The sequence below is a fragment of the Heloderma suspectum genome, chromosome 1 (genome assembly GCF_057233095.1).
Source record: "Heloderma suspectum isolate Gila_16-S chromosome 1, 16-S_ref, whole genome shotgun sequence".
NCBI lineage: Eukaryota > Metazoa > Chordata > Lepidosauria > Squamata > Helodermatidae > Heloderma > Heloderma suspectum.
In genome coordinates, this window is record NC_139458.1 from 73,342,618 (window position 1) to 73,361,074 (window position 18,457).

Consider the following 18,457-nt stretch of genomic DNA (forward strand, 5'->3'; position numbering starts at 1 on the left):
CATCAGAGAACATCTAGGCTCCAATCCATCCGAAAGTTAGTTGTGACTCAGTCCAACTGAAATCAAGGGAACACGCTGGCTATACGTTAAGCCCATTCCATTGGGACTTATGGTTAACCTTAGTGCAATTGGTTTACAGTTTTAAATAAAAAGGCTTAATGGTATTAGGCTCCAAATGTACCACTGCCAGATGATACAATGTAGATCACACATTGGTTACACCAGTGTACATTTGGTGTAAAGCCACAATCCAGAGGGTTGTTCACACGCCACAAAGTTTTCTAAGAGATTCCCTCTCAGGAGCTGCCTTCAGAAAACCCCCAAAGGACTTCTTAAACTCAATCAAATTTTAAAAGCAGTTTGTGTGGCATACACACAAAAAAGTGCTTTAGGGGAAACTGTAGGCGCAACCACATGCTATTTTCTCTCAGGTTTCCCTTTAAACCAAACCAACTTGGTGCCCTCCAGAGGTATTGGACTAAAACTCCCATCATCCCAAACCAGCATGGCTATTGGGTGTTGCATTGGCTACGCTGGCTGGAGATGGTGGGAGTCCAACAGATGTCTGGCACATCTGGAGGGAGGGCACCAGGTTGATTTAAGGCTGGTTTAAACTGTTCTTGTACCATAATGCTAGAAACATTGGAGAATATATAGTAGTCACTAATCTGGTAGCTTGTGTAATTAATTCTAAAGATATTTCCATTACACATTGATAATTACAATTCTAAAGTTTCTGTACATTTGATGGTCAGAAGTAGAAATTATCTGAATAGGGCTGCAAACCTATGCATACATACATGGGAGTACACCTCACAACTCAGAGGAACTTACTTCCAAATAATGGATAGGATCAGCTGTATTTCTTAAGTAATATCCAAATTGTGGGGCTAACTGGAGAACTCAATAGTTCTTGCAGATAGTTGATAACATGCTAAGAGGCTGTACAGGATGCTAGGATGCCTGTTACATAAATACACAGGGGAAAGGCAGTAATCTCTCCCTCTTTCTTTGTTTCACAGGCTTCTGCTGTACACCTTTGCCACTCTGGGCACACACTGATCATCTGATTAGGAGATTTTCCTGAGCAATGCTTCTTTTCCTAATGCTTTCATGACCATGGCTGTCCTTAAAGTAAAATTCACTAAAACAAAGAGAGACAAATTGGCTCAAATCCTGTGGATCCTCAACTGGCTTTCTGTGGTGTTCGGCGCAATTCTGTTCAGCCTTGGACTCTTCCTGAAGATAGAAATCAGGAAGCGCAGTGAGTTGATTGCCAATGGGGATATTAACTCTGTACCCAACATGCTAATCTCTGTAGGTATTGTAGCATGCATCATCAACTTTCTTGGAGGTAAAATTTGCTATGACTGCACAGACTCCAATAAATTTAATCGATGGAAGCTGGTTATGCTGCCTTATGTTGTATGCACATTCTGTTTCACCTTCTGCATCTTGGTGGGTGCTGTTATGTGTTATACCATGAGGAATGAGCTGGAGGAATCTCTATATCTGGGACTGAGAGATGCTATTAAGTACTACAAGGACACGGACATCCCCGGAAGGTGCTTTTTAAAGAAAACTATAGACACGTTACAGATCAGATTCCAGTGCTGTGGGAACAATGGTTTCAGGGATTGGTTTGAAATTCAGTGGGTATCAGTTCGCTATCTGGATATGGCTTCAAAGGATGTTCAAGAGTAAGTATGAATGTGGAACATTTTTAGATTGTGACCTCTCATAAAATGAGTTTAGGTTGAGTAAATGGATCAGAGAAGGTAACCAGGTTACACTAGGCTATGCACTAAAGGAAGATGCATTTTCAGAAAGGCATTGAAAAACTGGAGTATGTCCCAGAAGGGCAACCAGAATAGTGAGCAGTTTAGAAACCAAGTCCTATGAGGAATGGTGGAAAGAGTTGGGTGTGTTTAGCCTGAAGAAAGAATATTAAGGATAGAGAGACAGTGTCTTGCAGTGGATAGGGTGTTGGACAGGGACTCAGGAGACCCCACTTGGCCATAAAGCTCACTGGCTGACTTTAGGCCAGTCCCTGACTCTCAGCCTAACCTACCTCACAGGGTTGTTGTGAGGATAGAATGGAGAGGCGGAGGGGGATCATGTAAGCCACCTTGGGTTCCTTGTGAAAGGGAAAAGGTAGGATATAAATGTAATGATACATAAATAAATATCTGCAAATATCTGAAGGGCTGTCATGCAGAAGATGGAGCTGTCTTGTTCTCTGTTGCTCCAGAGGGCAGGACTAGAACCAATGGGTAGAAGTTGCAGTGATGCAGATTTCAGGCAAATATTAGGAGAAACTTCCTAACAGTGCAAGCTGTTCAACAGTGGCAGAAACAATGGCGATGACTATCCCTGATGGATAGTCATCCAGCAAAGGAGAGCCCACCATGGGCGGTGGTGGGCTCTCCTTTGCTGGATGACTATCCATCAGGGATGCTGCAGTTGCACTGTGCATTGCAGATCCTGCCCTGAGCAGGGGGTTGGCTTAGATGACCTCCAAGGCACCTTCCAGCTCTGTGATCCTGTGATGAACACAGGACAATTAAAGCTCTATGTTCTAAACAGCATTCATTTCAGCAACGTTGTGGTTTCTTTCTCAAGCTATCATAAGGGAAGGAAAGTAAGACTGTGATCTGAAACGTATTTGCTTGGAAAATAAATGCAATTGGAATCAACAGTCATTTTTGAGTAATCATGGCTAGGCCTAGGGGACAGTGTAAGGCAATGGCTAAGCAAGGAGCTGTGAACCAGGATCTCTTCTTCAAAACTCATATTTGGCTTGAACTCACTAAGTGGCCTTCATCAAATCAGTGCTCTGTAAGCTTCAGCTCAGTTTGTAATATGGGGGTAAGGATACTGACCTACATTACCAGGCTGATGTAAGGATTACTGGGATAATATATGTGAAGCATCTTTAAGTGCGTATTATTGTTGTTGTTATTTATTAGACCTGATGTCTTCAAAAACTAATGTCACATTCTGGAAAATACAGCTAAAGTGCATGAGAAGTTCTTAATTTAGTTGCAATGTCTTTGTCACAGTTCACATATTACCCACGAAGTTTCCTTCCTTCCTATCTTCCCTGATCTAAGCCATTCCTTCCCGTCTCCTCCAATCCACACAGTGGCATAAGGCTGAACTTATGAGAATGCAGATTTCAAGCAGCATCCAAGGCAGCAAATTTCAGTTATTTACCTTTTTATTGTGGATGGGTGCATCAATTTGGATTTTCTGCTTCCAGGTCAAAATGGCCTGGGCTAATCCACCCAGCTATGGCCTGTTTTCTGTCCTAAGAATCTCTAGTGATATGTGTAGCCAGCCTCAACTTGCAGGTACCTTCCTTGCATAGACTGACTTTCACCTACAAGTGCACCCAGAACTGTAGGTAAGCAATAAGCCCAATAATACCCCAGCCACAAAGGGACGTTTCACAAACTTTCACTGTAGTGTAACAGACCCACTTGTAAGAAAAGGCAACCATTCTTTGCTGTGCCATGTCAATATTTACACGAATAGGTAGCCCATAACAAAAGCACCATCATGGCTTAGGGTTTATTTATACCTACAGTCTGTTAGTGATTTTGCAAATGATCCAGGGCAGGCTGTTTTGCCAGAGCCCCTTCTATTATCAGACAGGAGTGAATTGGAGCTGTAATTAATCATTGGATGCAGAGATACTGCTAAACTAATAAAAGACTCAAAGGCTTGGGCAAATGGAATGGCTTTCACTTGTACTCAGAAGAGAGTGGAAAACCTGGAAGGCAGAGAGAGCATTCTGCAACCAGGGTGCCACAATAGAAAACTCCTTTTCCCAAGTCACCACCTACATCAGCTCAGAAAGTGTAGAAACTCAGCAAAAGATCTCAAGCAAAGATCTTAATATTTTGGCAGGTACATGCAGTCTTTCAGGTAACAGGGTCGTAAGCTGTTGAGGCCTTTACAGGCAAGAATCAGCATCCTGCATTGTGCTTGGAAACAGATAAGTCCAGTAGCTAGTTCAGTTGTTTCAAGAGTGATGTGATCTGTTTGACTATTTTCTTGATAATCAATTTTGCATGTTGTGCTCACTGAAGTTTCCAAGTAGTCTTCAAGGGCAGCCCATGAACAACCTATTAAAGTAGTCCAGATAGGATGTTACCAAAGCATGATGTTGCCAAGCTCTGTTTAGAATGGGAGTAGGCAACATGGTGTCCATAGGAACCAATGTGACCCCAGACAGCTTTCTTGGTGCACAGCGAGGTGCCCTACCACTCCCACTTTTAATTAAAAAAACAATAAAAAGTGTTCTGATAGCTAGGATCACTTCAAAGCAAAGTGAGGCCCCCCAGCAGTTGCCATCTTCATTTCCAACTAATGGCCCCATGTGCAGCTCTTGGCTATGCATGCAGCTCAGAGACATTCTTTGAAAGAGGGACTCCTGTCACTTCTGTCTGGTAAGCAGCTAAAGGCAGCAGCAGGGGGCTAGGGAGAACACTGGAGAGGAGTGGTAAGCCAGCTGGGTTGTCAGGGAAACCAGCACGGTCTGGGGGAACCAAGTGGGAGCAACCTCGAGGTTCCCAGGGATCCCCCTTCAGGGATCCCCTGTTCTAATGGCACCACAGCCTACCCCATTCAGCAGGGTCCCCCAACCCTCTGTGTAGCATTGGGGGTGGGGAGGGGGCTGGGAGGGCTGCCATGGGGATTTAGGAGCTGGGAAATTTGCTTCAGCCAGCCCAGCTGCACATGGCTACATCTTGATCCAACGCAGCATGTCTATAATGATAAATTCCCCAAACAGAAGAGAAGATATTCTCAAGAGCCTGAAAAAGCTTTTTATTATGCCCAGCATGTTTCAGAAAGGACTTTCCTTCCTCAAGGGCTGTAACTGAAACTTCGAGCCTTTCTACACAAGGCTTTTATTGTGCACTCATGATTGTTTACTCACAGTAATTTCCAGGTCCTTTATACAACGTCAGGGACCACGCCTGTGCTTTGCAACCATTATTGCAGGATTTTTCAGATCAAGGAAAGTCTGGTATAACCTGAATGGTGCTATGAAACACTCTGTGTATTGTGCAGTTCCACTGTAACATAGCACCATCTAGTGACTGTATAATGAAACATATACAACAGCAGAGAAAGACTACCCCCCCCCCCCCCCGCAAAAGCACATGTAAAGGAGCCAGCCTTAATCCCACAACAAATCCAGAAGCAGAAGCCCCGGTAAAGGTGCAGGATAAAAGCCTTGTGTATAAATGCCTAATGGTTTAAAACACTCCTACATGCCCGCCCCCCCAGCACATTTCGGAAAGGACTTTCCTTCCTCAGGGGCCGTAATTGAAAGAATGCAAAACATTATTAATGGTTTAAAACACTCCTAAAAAAGTGCATTTAAATGTTTTGGGAGACTTAAGTTTCCTCCCCTCCTGTCATTTCCCTATCCTGATAAATTTATCACTTATAATCCCATTGCTAAATACACTATACATCATACATGCAATTTTGTGACAACACCATTGGCTCTGGTGGTTCAAAAACCTTTATGGTAGCACACGAATGAGTTATTTCCAGTCCTCCACCACCTACTTCCATTGGCATTTTTGCACTTCATTTTCATTGCTGCTACACTGCATTAGGCACTGATGCCTTTGCTGGCACAGCAGTATTTATGCTGCTGCTACAGTAAAGCAGTTTAGGTCAGGGGACAATGCTGATGCACTAGCACAAGTTGCAATACTGTGTTGCCACAACATCCCTTCTCTCCCAATCCTATATATACTTATTTGCTGATCCCAGCAATTCATAGAACATAAGAAAAATTCTTCCCTTATAATAATGTAAATATTCAATGTATATTGATTACAAATCAACCAGTTCAACCAACCATTCTAATATGATATTTGGATATAATTCTGAAGGTAAAAAAGGATTTGGTGTTATTAGCACATAAGCCAAAAGGGGACAACCTTACATTCATTGAGTTATTAAAAAGAAAATGGATGTTTTTGCTGAAATTAATAGGAAGAAATTAAAGATAACATGGCCATATGGGGAGACAGAAAAAATGCTGTGAAAGGAAGGGAGCAAAGAGAGAAGGAAGTAGATTAATAAGAAAAGATGTTTCAGAAGAGTTATCATGCCTTCTCCATCTATTAATCTATTTTCTGTTAATCTCTTGACTATAGAACTGTTTGGGGAAAAGCTCTGTCCAAACATAGCCAAGGAGTTTTCGTAACAACCTAAAACAGAATGAGTGGAAAGGGGCCATAGCTCAGTACTTGTCAGGGTGGAAACTGAGCCCATAGAGCCCCAGAGCAGTTCTGATTCTGAGGAGGAACAGCAATCCGTGGGAGAGGAGCACGTTCATCTCTCACAGGCACAGCAGCTGGCAGAGAATCCTCCTGCCAGCCTTCCTGAGATAGATAGTGACCCAGGCAGTGAGAAAGCGCTGGAGGGGGGACGCCGATGCACGGAGCAACGACAGTTAGAGGGCGTGGAAAGGAGGCATAGCGCTTGTTTGGCGCACAAGCAACGGTTGCGTCCCAAGGACCCAAGGGAAAGAGGGAGGATCTCTTCCTAGCCCATATGTTCAGGGTCTTCCCATGATTCTCCTTCAAACGGGGACCAACTGCCTACCCGGAGCATAGGCTACTCTGCTATCTTTTCCCCAGTGCTGTTCCTTGCTTAGTCGCTGGTGATTAGCATCTGAAAGAGTCATTAAGTTGTAAAAGGATTAAAGCCTTGAAAAGAATCCTTTTGTCTGTGTCTTGAGTTAGCTATTGGAGTAGATTGAAAGAGGCCGCCAGGGCGCTCCTGACAGTACTAGAGCACTTGCTTCCCATGCAGAAGGCACCAGGTTAAATTTTGTCAAGGGCCACTTTGGGGAGGGGGGGAATCTGTGTGTAGGGGGGTACATGATGTTGGCAGTGGTTGGGCTGGAGCCTACACAAAATGGGCAGTCCACCCATTTTTGTTCTGCCACCCCATTTTCTCTTCCTCTCCACTCAGCAGGCTGCTGTGGAAAGGAGAGATCACACTTCCCAGAGGTCTAAACAGACCCCCCCTGCCCCCTCCCACTGCTGCATCCATTTTGGCTCCCCCTGCCCATTTCTGCCCTTCCTTCCAGAGCTCTGAACAGATATCTTACAGAGAGCTTCCCCGCAACCCTTCTTCCATTACTCCACCCATTCTGGATCCCTACCCCATTTCCTCTCCTTCCCCCATCTCTTCCTCTAAGCACCCCCCAACTGCATGAAATTAGTCCCATGCCTGGGCCTAGCTACTCCACTTGGAAGGACTGGATGTCAGGTGATGAGCAACACCTCTGCTGAGACATTGGAGAGCCTCTGCAAGCCAGACTAAACAATACTGGGCAGTGGGCTACATGGAGAAGTAGTCTGCCCTGGTAAAAAGCAGCTTCCTATGTTCTTATAACCTCAGGCAGTCAAAATGCAGACAAGGAGCTATCCCATACATAACCTTTTCACAGACATCTCAGACTGCATAGCCTAAGTTTGGATGGGAGACCACTGGAAGCCCCACATAAGCTGCTCTGAGCTTAGGAAGAGCAGGATATAAATTCAATAAATAAGCAATTTAAAATATACAGAAGTGAAACTGTTCACACAGAATTAGTGTCATTCTCCTGTTTAAGGCTGCAATCCTATGCCCTCTTACCCAACGGTAAGTCTAATATAGTTCAATGGGGCTTACTTCTGAGCAGACATGAATGTATTACTTTTATATGAAAAAAATACACATCCATCTAATCTTCCACATGTACATCATTTTGTGTGCGTTTTAAAAACCCACATAGTGTACATCCCTGGAAAAGTTATCCATATAGCTTAGAAACTCATAGCAAACACAAAATCATATTTTTGCAATAATCATTCAACTTACTTCAAAAGCACCATAAAAATGTGTAACGTTGTGTAGCCAAGTCAATTAATGTGCAGTGTAGGGAGAAACAATATCAAAATAAGTACCCAAGATGCTTCATTTCATCATTTTTCCAACTCCCATTAAAAATGGCAATAAAGCAAGATCAGGTGGCTTGATTAATAGCGCTTACCTCCTCCTAAAGCAGGAGACAGGCAAATTAAGTCAGACCTCTTACAGAGGCCCACCACACCAGGCTCTGTGAAAAACATTGGTTGATTGATAGTTTTGTCAGTCATTTTGGTGGCTTCCTTAAGCCAAAAAGCAGGATAAAAAAATAAAAATTAAATATGGACAAAAATTAAACAAATTTGAGTAAAATCTTGAAATATTACAACAGAAGGGCAAGAGTTACTTAGTTACCAGTAATAATGTCATGCGATTTCCTTGGTTAAATAAATGCACAATGTCACAAAATTACCTCATAGAAAGTGATCATACAGGATATAGACAACCATTTTGCCACACATTATATCTGATGTGTGGTTAAAATAAGAACTTTTACCACTTGGAAGGATAATATGAATGACCAAACTCCCCTAGGGTGAAAGAGTGCACTCTGGGGTAATGTGGCTGTACAATATGGGCTCATCAATTACTACCTGAATTACAGGGGTCAGAGGAGGTCCCTTATCTTCTGCAATAGCTCCCTTAGCTACTGTATAGATGGCTGGGGGGGGGGGGCATGATTTGGCTAAAATAGGGAGCGTTAGGTGTGGCTTGTAGATTTCATCAAGCCCCCCCCCCCCCGCCAAGTACTGCCAGATATAAACCTTGGTATGCGTCTTTTTCGCAGATATAATCACTTCAGCTCTTCTTACTTCAGCTTCTGTGTTTGCTTTGGAGTGTCAGGGTGGAAACTTAGCCGATAGAACCCCAGAGCAGTTCTGATTCTGAGAAGGAACAGCAATCCGTGGGAGAGGAGCGCATTCATCTCTCACAGGCACAGCAGCTGGCAGAGAATCCTTCTGCCAGCATTCCTGAGATAGATAGTGACCCTGGCAGCGAGAAAGTGCTGGAGGGGGGCTTGCTGGATGCTCAACGCCGACGCAGGGAGTAACAACAGTTAGAGGGCGTGGAAAGGAGGCATAGCGCTTGTTTGGCATGCAAGCAAAGGTCGCGTCCCGAGGACCCAAGGGAAAGAGGGAGGATCTCTTCCTAGCCCATAAATTCAGGGTCTTCCCGTGATTCTCCTTCAAACGGGGACCAACTGCCTACCCGGAGCATAGGCTACTCTGCTATCTTTTCCTCAGTGCTGTTCCTTGCTTAGTCGCTGGTGATTAGCATCTGAAAGAGTCATTAAGTTGTAAAAGGATTAAAGCCTTGAAAAGAATCCTTTTGTCTGTGTCTTGGGTTAGCTATTGGAGTAGACTGAAAGAGGCTGCCAGGGCACTCCTGACATTGAGTAAAGTGACAAAATAAAGAGCAAATGCATGAGTAAGCAAATTGGTCTACAGTAACAAGGAGAATGTTTTCTGCATTTGTTGAGTACTGCATCTGTTTGCAATATTCAATATCACTGTTGTGCCATATGTGTTTTGTTTCACAACAGAATCCCATGTCCTTATTTTAAGCTATCTCTTTAAATATCCAGTCAAAATGGCCTCCCTTAAGGAAATATTACAAAACAAAAAACCTTAGGATGAAGCAGTATATTATTTCCCTCTTATTACCTCTAGGTGGATTTGCATGTCATTTATACTTCATTAAAGTTTATGTAGTTTGGATTATTCTGCTCTCCATGATATATTTGTACTTTGGATGTTCATCCTGTGCTAACAAAACCAGGACAGCCTAGATTTTCAGAGCCTCATTTGGATTCCAACAGCCCAGTATCTATGTTTATTTTATTTTTTGCATGAAACATTCCTATGTTTCTTAAAGCTGAAGTCCATAGAGTAATCACAAAGGAACTGTTGATAAAAGTTTTAATTAAAAGTATAAACCTCTATATTTTTTACATATTTTAATCTTATGGTGATGTCAAAAACTGTTGATCACATTACTATACGTTAACCCTGGGTCAAGCAAAGGAACTGGCATAGTACTTTTTAAAAGTGTAAATGCTATTTTTTTAAAATTCAAAAGTTTTCTGAACATTTTTCTCAGGAGCCTCGGGGCTAAATTCACATTAGATGCTTTCTATTTTAGGCATTCTCCGAACAAGAAATTACAACTGCATGAGGGAGAGAGTGAGGCTGCCCTCACTGGCCCCATCCTAACTGCCCCTGCCCCCACTGTTACCTCCTCTCTGCCACCCTCACTGTCACCCTTGCTGATCATGTATTGTGGGGCAAGCTATGTTGGTTGCTCTCCACACAGTTCAGAGTTCTACATTCAGACCTTCCCCCTCAAAATGTGGACATCAGGGCGGAACGAGGATGTGACGCAAGTGAGCACAGCTCTGCTCTCTCCCTCATAAGATTGCAATGGTTAAAGGGCAGAACCCCTGAAAAGGTCTACCATTGTCTGTATCAGCCTTCACAAACTAGATCCCTTCAGGTGTTTTGGATTCCAATTGCCATTAACCCCAGCCAGCATGATAAATGGTCAGGGATTATGGGAGTTGTAGTCCAGAGCATCTAGAAGGGCCCAGTTTGGGAAAGGCTGTTCTAGATCCTCGAGCCCATTGGAATTGGGGAAAATGGAGGGCAAGAGGAGTTTGGGCAAAGGAAAGCACTTAGTTCCATGTATTTATTGATCAATCAGTTAAAAAATAATATTTTAAAATGTACCTTGTTTTACTGTGCTGTGATTTTTTTTTTTTAAAAAAAATAAAATTAGACATCTTTACATGAGGTGGAAGTGAGAGAGAGGGGGACAGAGAGAGAGAGAGAGAGAGAGAGAGAGAGAGAGAGAGAGAGAGAGAAGAATCAAGAACAGATTTCTTTGCAAGGAGAAATTTGGTTGCTTGTGAGGTGAAAGCACTCAACGTATACCCAGAAGCATTCTATTATTACTTCGCTGTTATTGCTGCTTCTCTGCCATGGATTAATTTACTGATCTTTGGCTTAGTTGCTAGTTATTGCTGCCTTTTCCCATTACTCAGCTGTAAAATGGGATCAATGCCCTTTAAATGGTATAAATGCAATATAGCTTTGGCTTGTTGTAGTTTGTGGCTTGCCTAACCTGCTGTTGGAAGTTGTCCACTTGTGGGCACTTTTAGTTTCCACTTCCTGCTTGTGCAGCTTTGAATCTGGATTGTGTGGGCCAGCCCCACCACTGCCTGCCAGGCTATGCTACTTGGCTGCTAAATTCTGCCCCTGCTCATAGATAGGAGTGTTCCTATTTCAATCTGTGAAATGATGGACTGTATGTGACGGTTATAATGTATATGCAAGACTACTTAATAATAACAATTTGCAATTATTTTATATAGCGCTTTCAAGTATTCAAAGTGCTATGTATATTAACTTGCTGTAATCTTACAATAACCTTAAAAGGTGGTTAGTACTATTAAGTCCATATTGCAGATGCAGGACTGAGATGGAGAGAGGATACTTTGCCTAATGCCATAACAATGTAGCATAAAAAGGCAATTAACAAAAATCTGTTGTTTCTTCTTTGCAAGGCTGTGTAATTATTACCTTGGTTCTTGGGTTGTTTGGGGATAAGCATGCACAAAATGTGTGGTGTGTTCCAGTGCTCATTTCTGGAAATACCTGCCCAACAAACCACAGTATAAAAAGTGGACAAGGTCGAGAAGACCTGACAAATGCATCATGCTTCTCTGCAGGAAAAGTTATTGGGGTTCGTGAACTCATACAAAACTTGAGTTATTTTAGGGGCCTCTATAGGATAAGAAAAAATGAGGAAATATAGCCTATTTCTCCCCAATACACCATGAAAACACCAGAGTTAGTCAGTACCTTCTCTAAAAAGCAGCTTGAGCTGTTAACAACTCTTATATGATGCCCATTTTTCTCCATCTTGCTGCAGCCATCTAAAGAGTAATGTTGATGGGAAGTTCTTGGTGGATGGAGTCCCTTTCAGTTGTTGCAATCCAGACTCACCCCGGCCCTGTATCCAATATCAGCTCACCAACAATATGGCTCACTACAATTATGATTTTCTGACAGAAGAACTTAATATTTGGATGAAAGGATGCAGGGAAGCCCTACTCGATTATTACACTGACATCATGAGATCGATTGGCATCACGGTGCTCGTCATCTGGTTGTTTGAGGTAAATACTATAGTGAGATTTTCAGAGGTTCTTCTTTCACAGTTATATGACATCAGAAGATGGAGCAGCCTGTTAATTAAAAAAAAAGTGGGAGGACTAGGGCACCTTGGTGGGTGCCAAGAAAGGTATCTGGGGTGCATTGATGCCTGTGGGCCCCACCCCTGCTACACACAGTCCAGAAGCAGCATGAAAGTAGGAACTTCCGGCTTTCCCCCACCCCTACCAAAGGTACTTGACTGAATCCAGTCTTACATTCAAGAATGCATGTTTAGGATTACAGCTTTAGGATGAAGCTGTAAGTTACATTTTTTGCAGAGAAATATAAACATCCGCTGAGAAAGATCAAATGCCAGAAGGTTTGCATGATATATCAGAAGTGAGAAATAGGAAAGGAGTGTTCTTGAAGAACAGATTTTGAGCATGTGTTTACAGAGGTAAAGAGAAGAACATTGCAAGGTATATGACTTACAACCTGAATCACAGTGATCCAAATATACGCCCCAACCACAGATGCTGAAGAAGCAGTAGATCAGTTCTATGAGGATCTGAAAAAAGATGTTATTTTCATTACAGGAGACTGGAATGCTAAGGTGGGTAGTCAAACGACACCTGGAATTACAGGCAAGCATGGTCTGGGAGAACAAAATGAAGCAGGACATAGGCTGATAGAATTTTGCCAAGACAACTCACTGTGCATAACAAACACTCTCTTCCAACAACCTAAGAGATGACTTTATACATGGACTTCACCAGATGGTCGACACCAAAATCAGATTGACTACATCCTTTGTAGCCAAAGGTGGCAGACATCTATGCAGTTGGTAAAAACAAAACCTGGAGCTGATTGTAGTTCAGATCACAAACTTCTCATTGCACAATTTAGAATCAGACTAAAGAGAATAGGGAAGACCCACAGATCATTTAGATATGAGCTCACTAATATTCCTAATGAATATGCAGTGGAGGTGAAGAATAGATTTAAGGGACTAGATTTAGTAGATAGGGTCCCGGAAGAACGATGGACAGAAGTTCGCAACATTGTTCAGGAGGCGGCAATAAAAAACGTCCCAAAGAAAAAGAAAACCAAGAAGGCAAGATGGCTGTCTGCTGAGACATTGGAAGCAGCCCAAGAAAGAAGGAAAGAAAAAGGCAACAGTGATAGGGGGAGTTATGCCCAATTAAATGCAAAATTCCAGAGGTTAGCCAGAAGAGATAAAGAATTATTTTTAAACAAGCAATGCGCGGAAGTGGAAGAAGACAACAGAATAGGAAGGACAAGAGACCTCTTCTAGAAAATTAGAAACATCGGAGGTAAATTCCAGGCAAAAATGGGTATGATCAAAAACAAAGATGGCAAGGACCTAACAGAAGCAGAAGAGATCAAGAAAAGGTGGCAAGAATATATGGAAGATCTGTATAGGAAGGATAATAATATCAGGGATAGATTTGACATTGTGGTCAGTGAGCTAGAGCCAGACAACCTGAAGAGTGAGGTTGAATGGGCCTTAAGAAGCATTGCTAATAACAAGGCAGCAGGAGACGATGGTATCCCAGCTGAACTGTTTAAAATCTTGTAAGATGATGCTGTCAAGGTGCTGCATGCCATATGTCAGTAAATTTGGAAAACACAAGAATGGCCAACAGATTGGAAAAAATCAACTTATATCCCCATACCAAAAAAGGGAAGCACCAAAGAACGTTCAAACTATCGAACAGTGGCACTTATTTCACATGCCAGTAAGGTAATGCTCAAGATCTTGCAAGGTAGACTCCAGCGATTCATGGAACGAGAATTGCTGGATGTACAAGCTGGGTTTAGAAAAGGCAGAGGAACTAGAGACCAAATTGCCCGTATCTGCTGGATAATGGAGAAAGCCAGGGAGTTTCAGAAAAACATCTATTTCTGTTTTATTGACTATTCTAAAGCCTTTGACTGTGTGGATCATAACAAACTGTGGCAAGTTCTTGGTGGTATGGGGATACCAAGTCATCTTGTCTGCCTCCTGAGGAATCTGTATAATGACCAAGTAACAACGGTAAGAACAGACCATGGAACAACGGACTGGTTTAAGATTGGGAAAGGAGTACGGCAGGGTTGTATACTCTCACCCTACCTATTCAACCTGTACGCAGAACACATCATGCGACGTGCTGGGCTTGATGAAGCCAAGGCTGGAGTTAAAATCGCTGGAAGAAACATTAACAATCTCCGATATGCAGAGGATACCACTTTGATGGCTGAAAGCGAGGAGGAGCTGAGGAACCGTATGATGAAGGTGAAAGAAGAAGTGCAAAAGCTGGGTTGCAGTTAAACCTCAAAAAAACCAAGATTATGGCAACCAGCTTGATTGATAAGTGGCAAATAGAGGGAGAAAACGTGGAGGCAGTGACAGACTTTGTGTTTCTAGGTGCAAAGATTACTGCGGACACTGACTGCAGCCAGGAAATCAGAAGACGTTTACTTCTTGGGAGGACAGCAATGACAAATCTTGATAAAATAGTGAAGAGCAGAGACATCACACTGACAACAAAGGTCTGCATAGTTCAAGCAATGGTATTCCCCATAGTAACCTATGGCTGCAAGAGCTGGACCATAAGGAAGGCTGAGCGAAGGAAGATAGATGCTTTTGAACTGTGGTGCTGGACGAAAATTCTGAGAGTGCCTTGGACTGCAAGAAGATCAAACCAGTCCATACTCCAGGAAATAAAGTCATACTCCTCGCTTGAGGGAATGATATTAAAGGCAAAACTGAAGTACTTTGGCCACATAATGAGAAGACAGGATACCCTGGAGAAGATGCTGATGCTAGGGAAAGTGGAAGGCAAAAGGAAGAGGGGCCGACCAAGGGCAAGATGGATGGATGATATTCTGGAGGTGATGGACTCGACCTTGGGGGAGCTGGAGGTGGCGACGGCCGACAGGAAGCTCTGGCGTGGGCTGGTCCATGAAGTCACAAAGAGTCAGAAGTGACTGACCGAATAAACAACAAAAATTGGATCCAAAGCTTTAATTTATAGTATCAACTCAAAGAAAATAGCTCTGAACCTTTGGGGGGTATCCAGTGGTAGTCCTACTTAGATTAGGGCCATTCATTTCAGTAGGCCTTCTCTGTGTAAGAGTACAATTTCTAAAAACTAGGTAATAAGATTTTTTACAGAAAGACTAGAGATCTAAAATGTCTGGGAATAATGAAGCCATGGGGCAGGGAGGGGGGATTTAATCATTTTTTTTAATCCACTATGCCTAGCATAGTTATTTCTTCCATTCCTTATTAAAATTATTCCCCTAACTAATCTTTTACTGATAGACATTTAGCGATGCTCCAAGTCACGCTCAGTTTCCCAAAATGCAAGTAGAGTCACTATATCATAATATGGAAGAAAATGTGCTTTCTTGTCCATTTGGTTTTTTTCTACCTGTGTTTCTGGGCTTGTTCGGGTTAGATGCTGTAGCAGTTAATGTACTTTTAATCTAAAACCCATGTGTGAAAAAAAAAATTGTAGGTTATCCCACTACTGTCACCAGATGTGACAGAATAGCATGTGGGTTATCCCACCTATGTTTCTTTGTTTTCCAAATTATCTTTTGGGCTTGGATCTATAGAACTCACTACCAGTTTTTAATAAAGTTCTCAATTAGACCTCACCACTAGGAAATGCTGCCTCAGCTATAAAACATTTTAACTGCTGCCACTAGCAGCAACATAAGCCTTCTCCATGTAAAAGAAATTTAGTAGCCTGGCTCCTATGTCATAGGCATGGAATTGAAACCACTTCTAGAGAGAACCTTTCAAAATGAGTGAAAATAAGATGTTGATTCATGGAAATTATTTACAAAGTGAATAAAATGTCATTCTTCAAATAATAGGTTGACACTGCTTAAAGGTTCTTAAATTAAAACATGGTTGCTTACCATTCCTAAACTGAGCCTTTCCCAGCTAAATAACATTGCAATAGGTTTTCCTTCAGATCAGATTTCCCTAAACTCAACCCCACAAACAGGACAGATTTAGGAATTTCCCTAAACTTCCTTACAAAGACGAACAAATGCTGTACGCCAGTCTTCCTCTGCCTCCAGTTCTTCCTGCTTCTTCAGGCTTTTAGGATTATTCAGATGTTTTAGGCACTTCTTGCTGAAGTTCCCTCTGGTCAGACATAAAGTAGGAACTGAAAATATGTTATGTATAATTTGGTTTACTATAGTTTAGTCAAACAATAATTACAAATTTACTGAGTTTACTTTTAAAAGCTTTAAATATAATAATGTTATGAGTAAACCAAGTTATACATAACTTTAGGAACTTAAAGGCTGTTATAAGTTCCTAAAGCAGCCTCCAGTGATTTTGGATTACAATGCCTAGCATTCCTGACCATTGGCCATGTTGCCTGAGGCTGATGGGAGCTGAAGTCCAAAATATTTTAAAGGCACCAGGTTGGGGAAGGCTGTCCTAAAGCAACAAAATTACTTTGGATCTGTAAAGAGTGCTAAAACCCCCCTCTATTTTTATTTTTTACCAGAAACATGTCCCCCCCCCCATGTCTTCAAACTTTCCAGACATTTTACATCTCTAGGTGGGGGTAGAGGAGAAGCAGACTGTTATTTGAAAAAAAGGAGACATGCACTCCCTTTCATCATCTTCTTTAACGTATGGCAAATAACAAGATTGTGACTAATGAAAGCTTCTTACACCAAGTAACGGTGACCTTCTGAATCTGTGGCATCCAAAAATATCTGCAGTTTTATCCTTCTCTATGCATTATGCAGCTTCCTATGCACATCCCAGCCTCCTTCCCTCCCCCTCCCTGAAACCTCCACTAGACAGGCAAAATTGCCCATCTAGAGACAATGCAGGCAGGATCACCGCCTTACTCTGTCTGCCCAGCATTGGATACTCAACAGCCTCCAACTTTGGAGGCTGCCAGCTATCAAGATAGGATTGCGCCCTAAATTACTGAACTCCTTGAAACTAACAACACCTTTCTGTGAGCAATTGAGGCTGCAATCCCATACCCACTTATCTGGGAATAAGCCTTCTTCAACTCAGCAGGGCTTACTTCTAAATTCCATGTATAGGATTGCCCTGCAAGGCTCTCAAATGGTCTGCGGTGCATACATTCAGGAAATGTTCTCTGAAAAGTGGACGCAAGGGAGAACTCTGCTGTGTGGAAGGGTCTGAGGCAGAGGTGCTCAGAATTAGTGTTATTTTTTGGTTAATTCCCTGTAATAAGATTCTCAAATGCCCAGTGATATAATTTTGTTTGAGAGAGAGAGTGAGAGAGAGAGAGAGAGAGAGAGAATTTGAAGGAAGAGAAGGAAGAGGGGAAATGGGAGAGCCATTATGGTTGTCCTGGAAGTGGGAAACTTTGAAGGTTAAAAGATGGCACCATCCTTGCTTCATGTGGAAATCCTTATGTGTTGTGCACTCGTACCCTGAAATTTCAAGAAGCAGAAGCAGATTCACTGATAAAGCATTCCATTAAGTGCAGAGTTAAAGTATTACTGTCAAGTAATTTCAAAAATCAAGGAAATGCAGAATGGAGCAGTTGTCATCACAGTATTCTTAATTTTGCATTGTGAAACACAGCAATAAAAGGAATAATTCATTAATTAATTATTTGTAATGTTAATTTGGTTCACTTTTTCTTTTAGCTGTCTGTGCTTACTGGGATCCGTTATCTTCAAACAGCAATGAGGAATGTTCTTTTCCTGGGTGATCCACAGTGTGACTCAGAAGGCTGGTTACTTGAGAACAGCTTTGTAGAAACTGCCAAATACAACATCAACATCATTAAACATCTTGGCAAAGCTAATCAGATATTCACGGTTTCAGGAATGAATGACCCCAATGTGGATGTTCATACTGCAAACCACGGTCCAGAGAATGTTTCAGCAAAATGCAGCTCCTCAGCTTAACTGGATGCAGCACCGAAGACTTTTTTATGGTTCATCACTACAATCACTACCGTGCATTTAGGTGATTTTTTTTCCACATGTGAGGATAAAATCAGACTTCCAAGCATGAAGTCTCTATTCAGAGTTTCTGAACCTACGGCATTACCTGGTCTTCCAACATCTCTGTTCATTTTTTATAATGCATATAGATTGTGGTACAGAATTTACAGTGTTTTCTCCAGGCATTTATTCACCATATCCTATTTCCAATGTTGATGAAATGTGAACACCAGGAAAAGGACTTGCCTTTCATTGCCTTACAAAGGAATCCCTTTGTCTGTGTCTGGACTTGGCTACTGGATTAGACTGAGAGAGGCCTCCAAGGAGCCCTTGACACATAGCACACCAGGCCTTCCTGTCCTCTGATCTCTCCCGGA

At 42.2% G+C, this 18,457-nt stretch overlaps 1 protein-coding gene across 1 annotated transcript; it reads left to right on the forward strand.

Moving 5' to 3' along the window:
* Positions 1–1,119: 1,119 nt before the first annotated feature.
* On the forward strand, positions 1,120–18,041 carry LOC146357408 (photoreceptor outer segment membrane glycoprotein 2-like). Its single transcript, XM_084827504.1, has 3 exons — positions 1,120–1,700; positions 11,881–12,127; positions 17,778–18,041. The coding sequence occupies exons 1-3, from the start codon at positions 1,120–1,122 to the stop codon at positions 18,039–18,041; spliced, it is 1,092 nt and encodes a 363-aa protein (XP_084683630.1).
* The last annotated feature ends 416 nt before the right edge of the window (positions 18,042–18,457 follow it).

Coding starts and splice junctions, on each gene's coding strand:
- LOC146357408 (XM_084827504.1), top strand. CDS start 1,120: ATGGCTGTCCTTAAAGTAAAATTCACTAAAACAAAGAGAGACAAATTG. Junction 1,701..11,880: donor GCTTCAAAGGATGTTCAAGA/GTAAGTATGAAT, acceptor ATCTTGCTGCAG/CCATCTAAAGAGTAATGTTG. Junction 12,128..17,777: donor TCGTCATCTGGTTGTTTGAG/GTAAATACTATA, acceptor TTTTTCTTTTAG/CTGTCTGTGCTTACTGGGAT.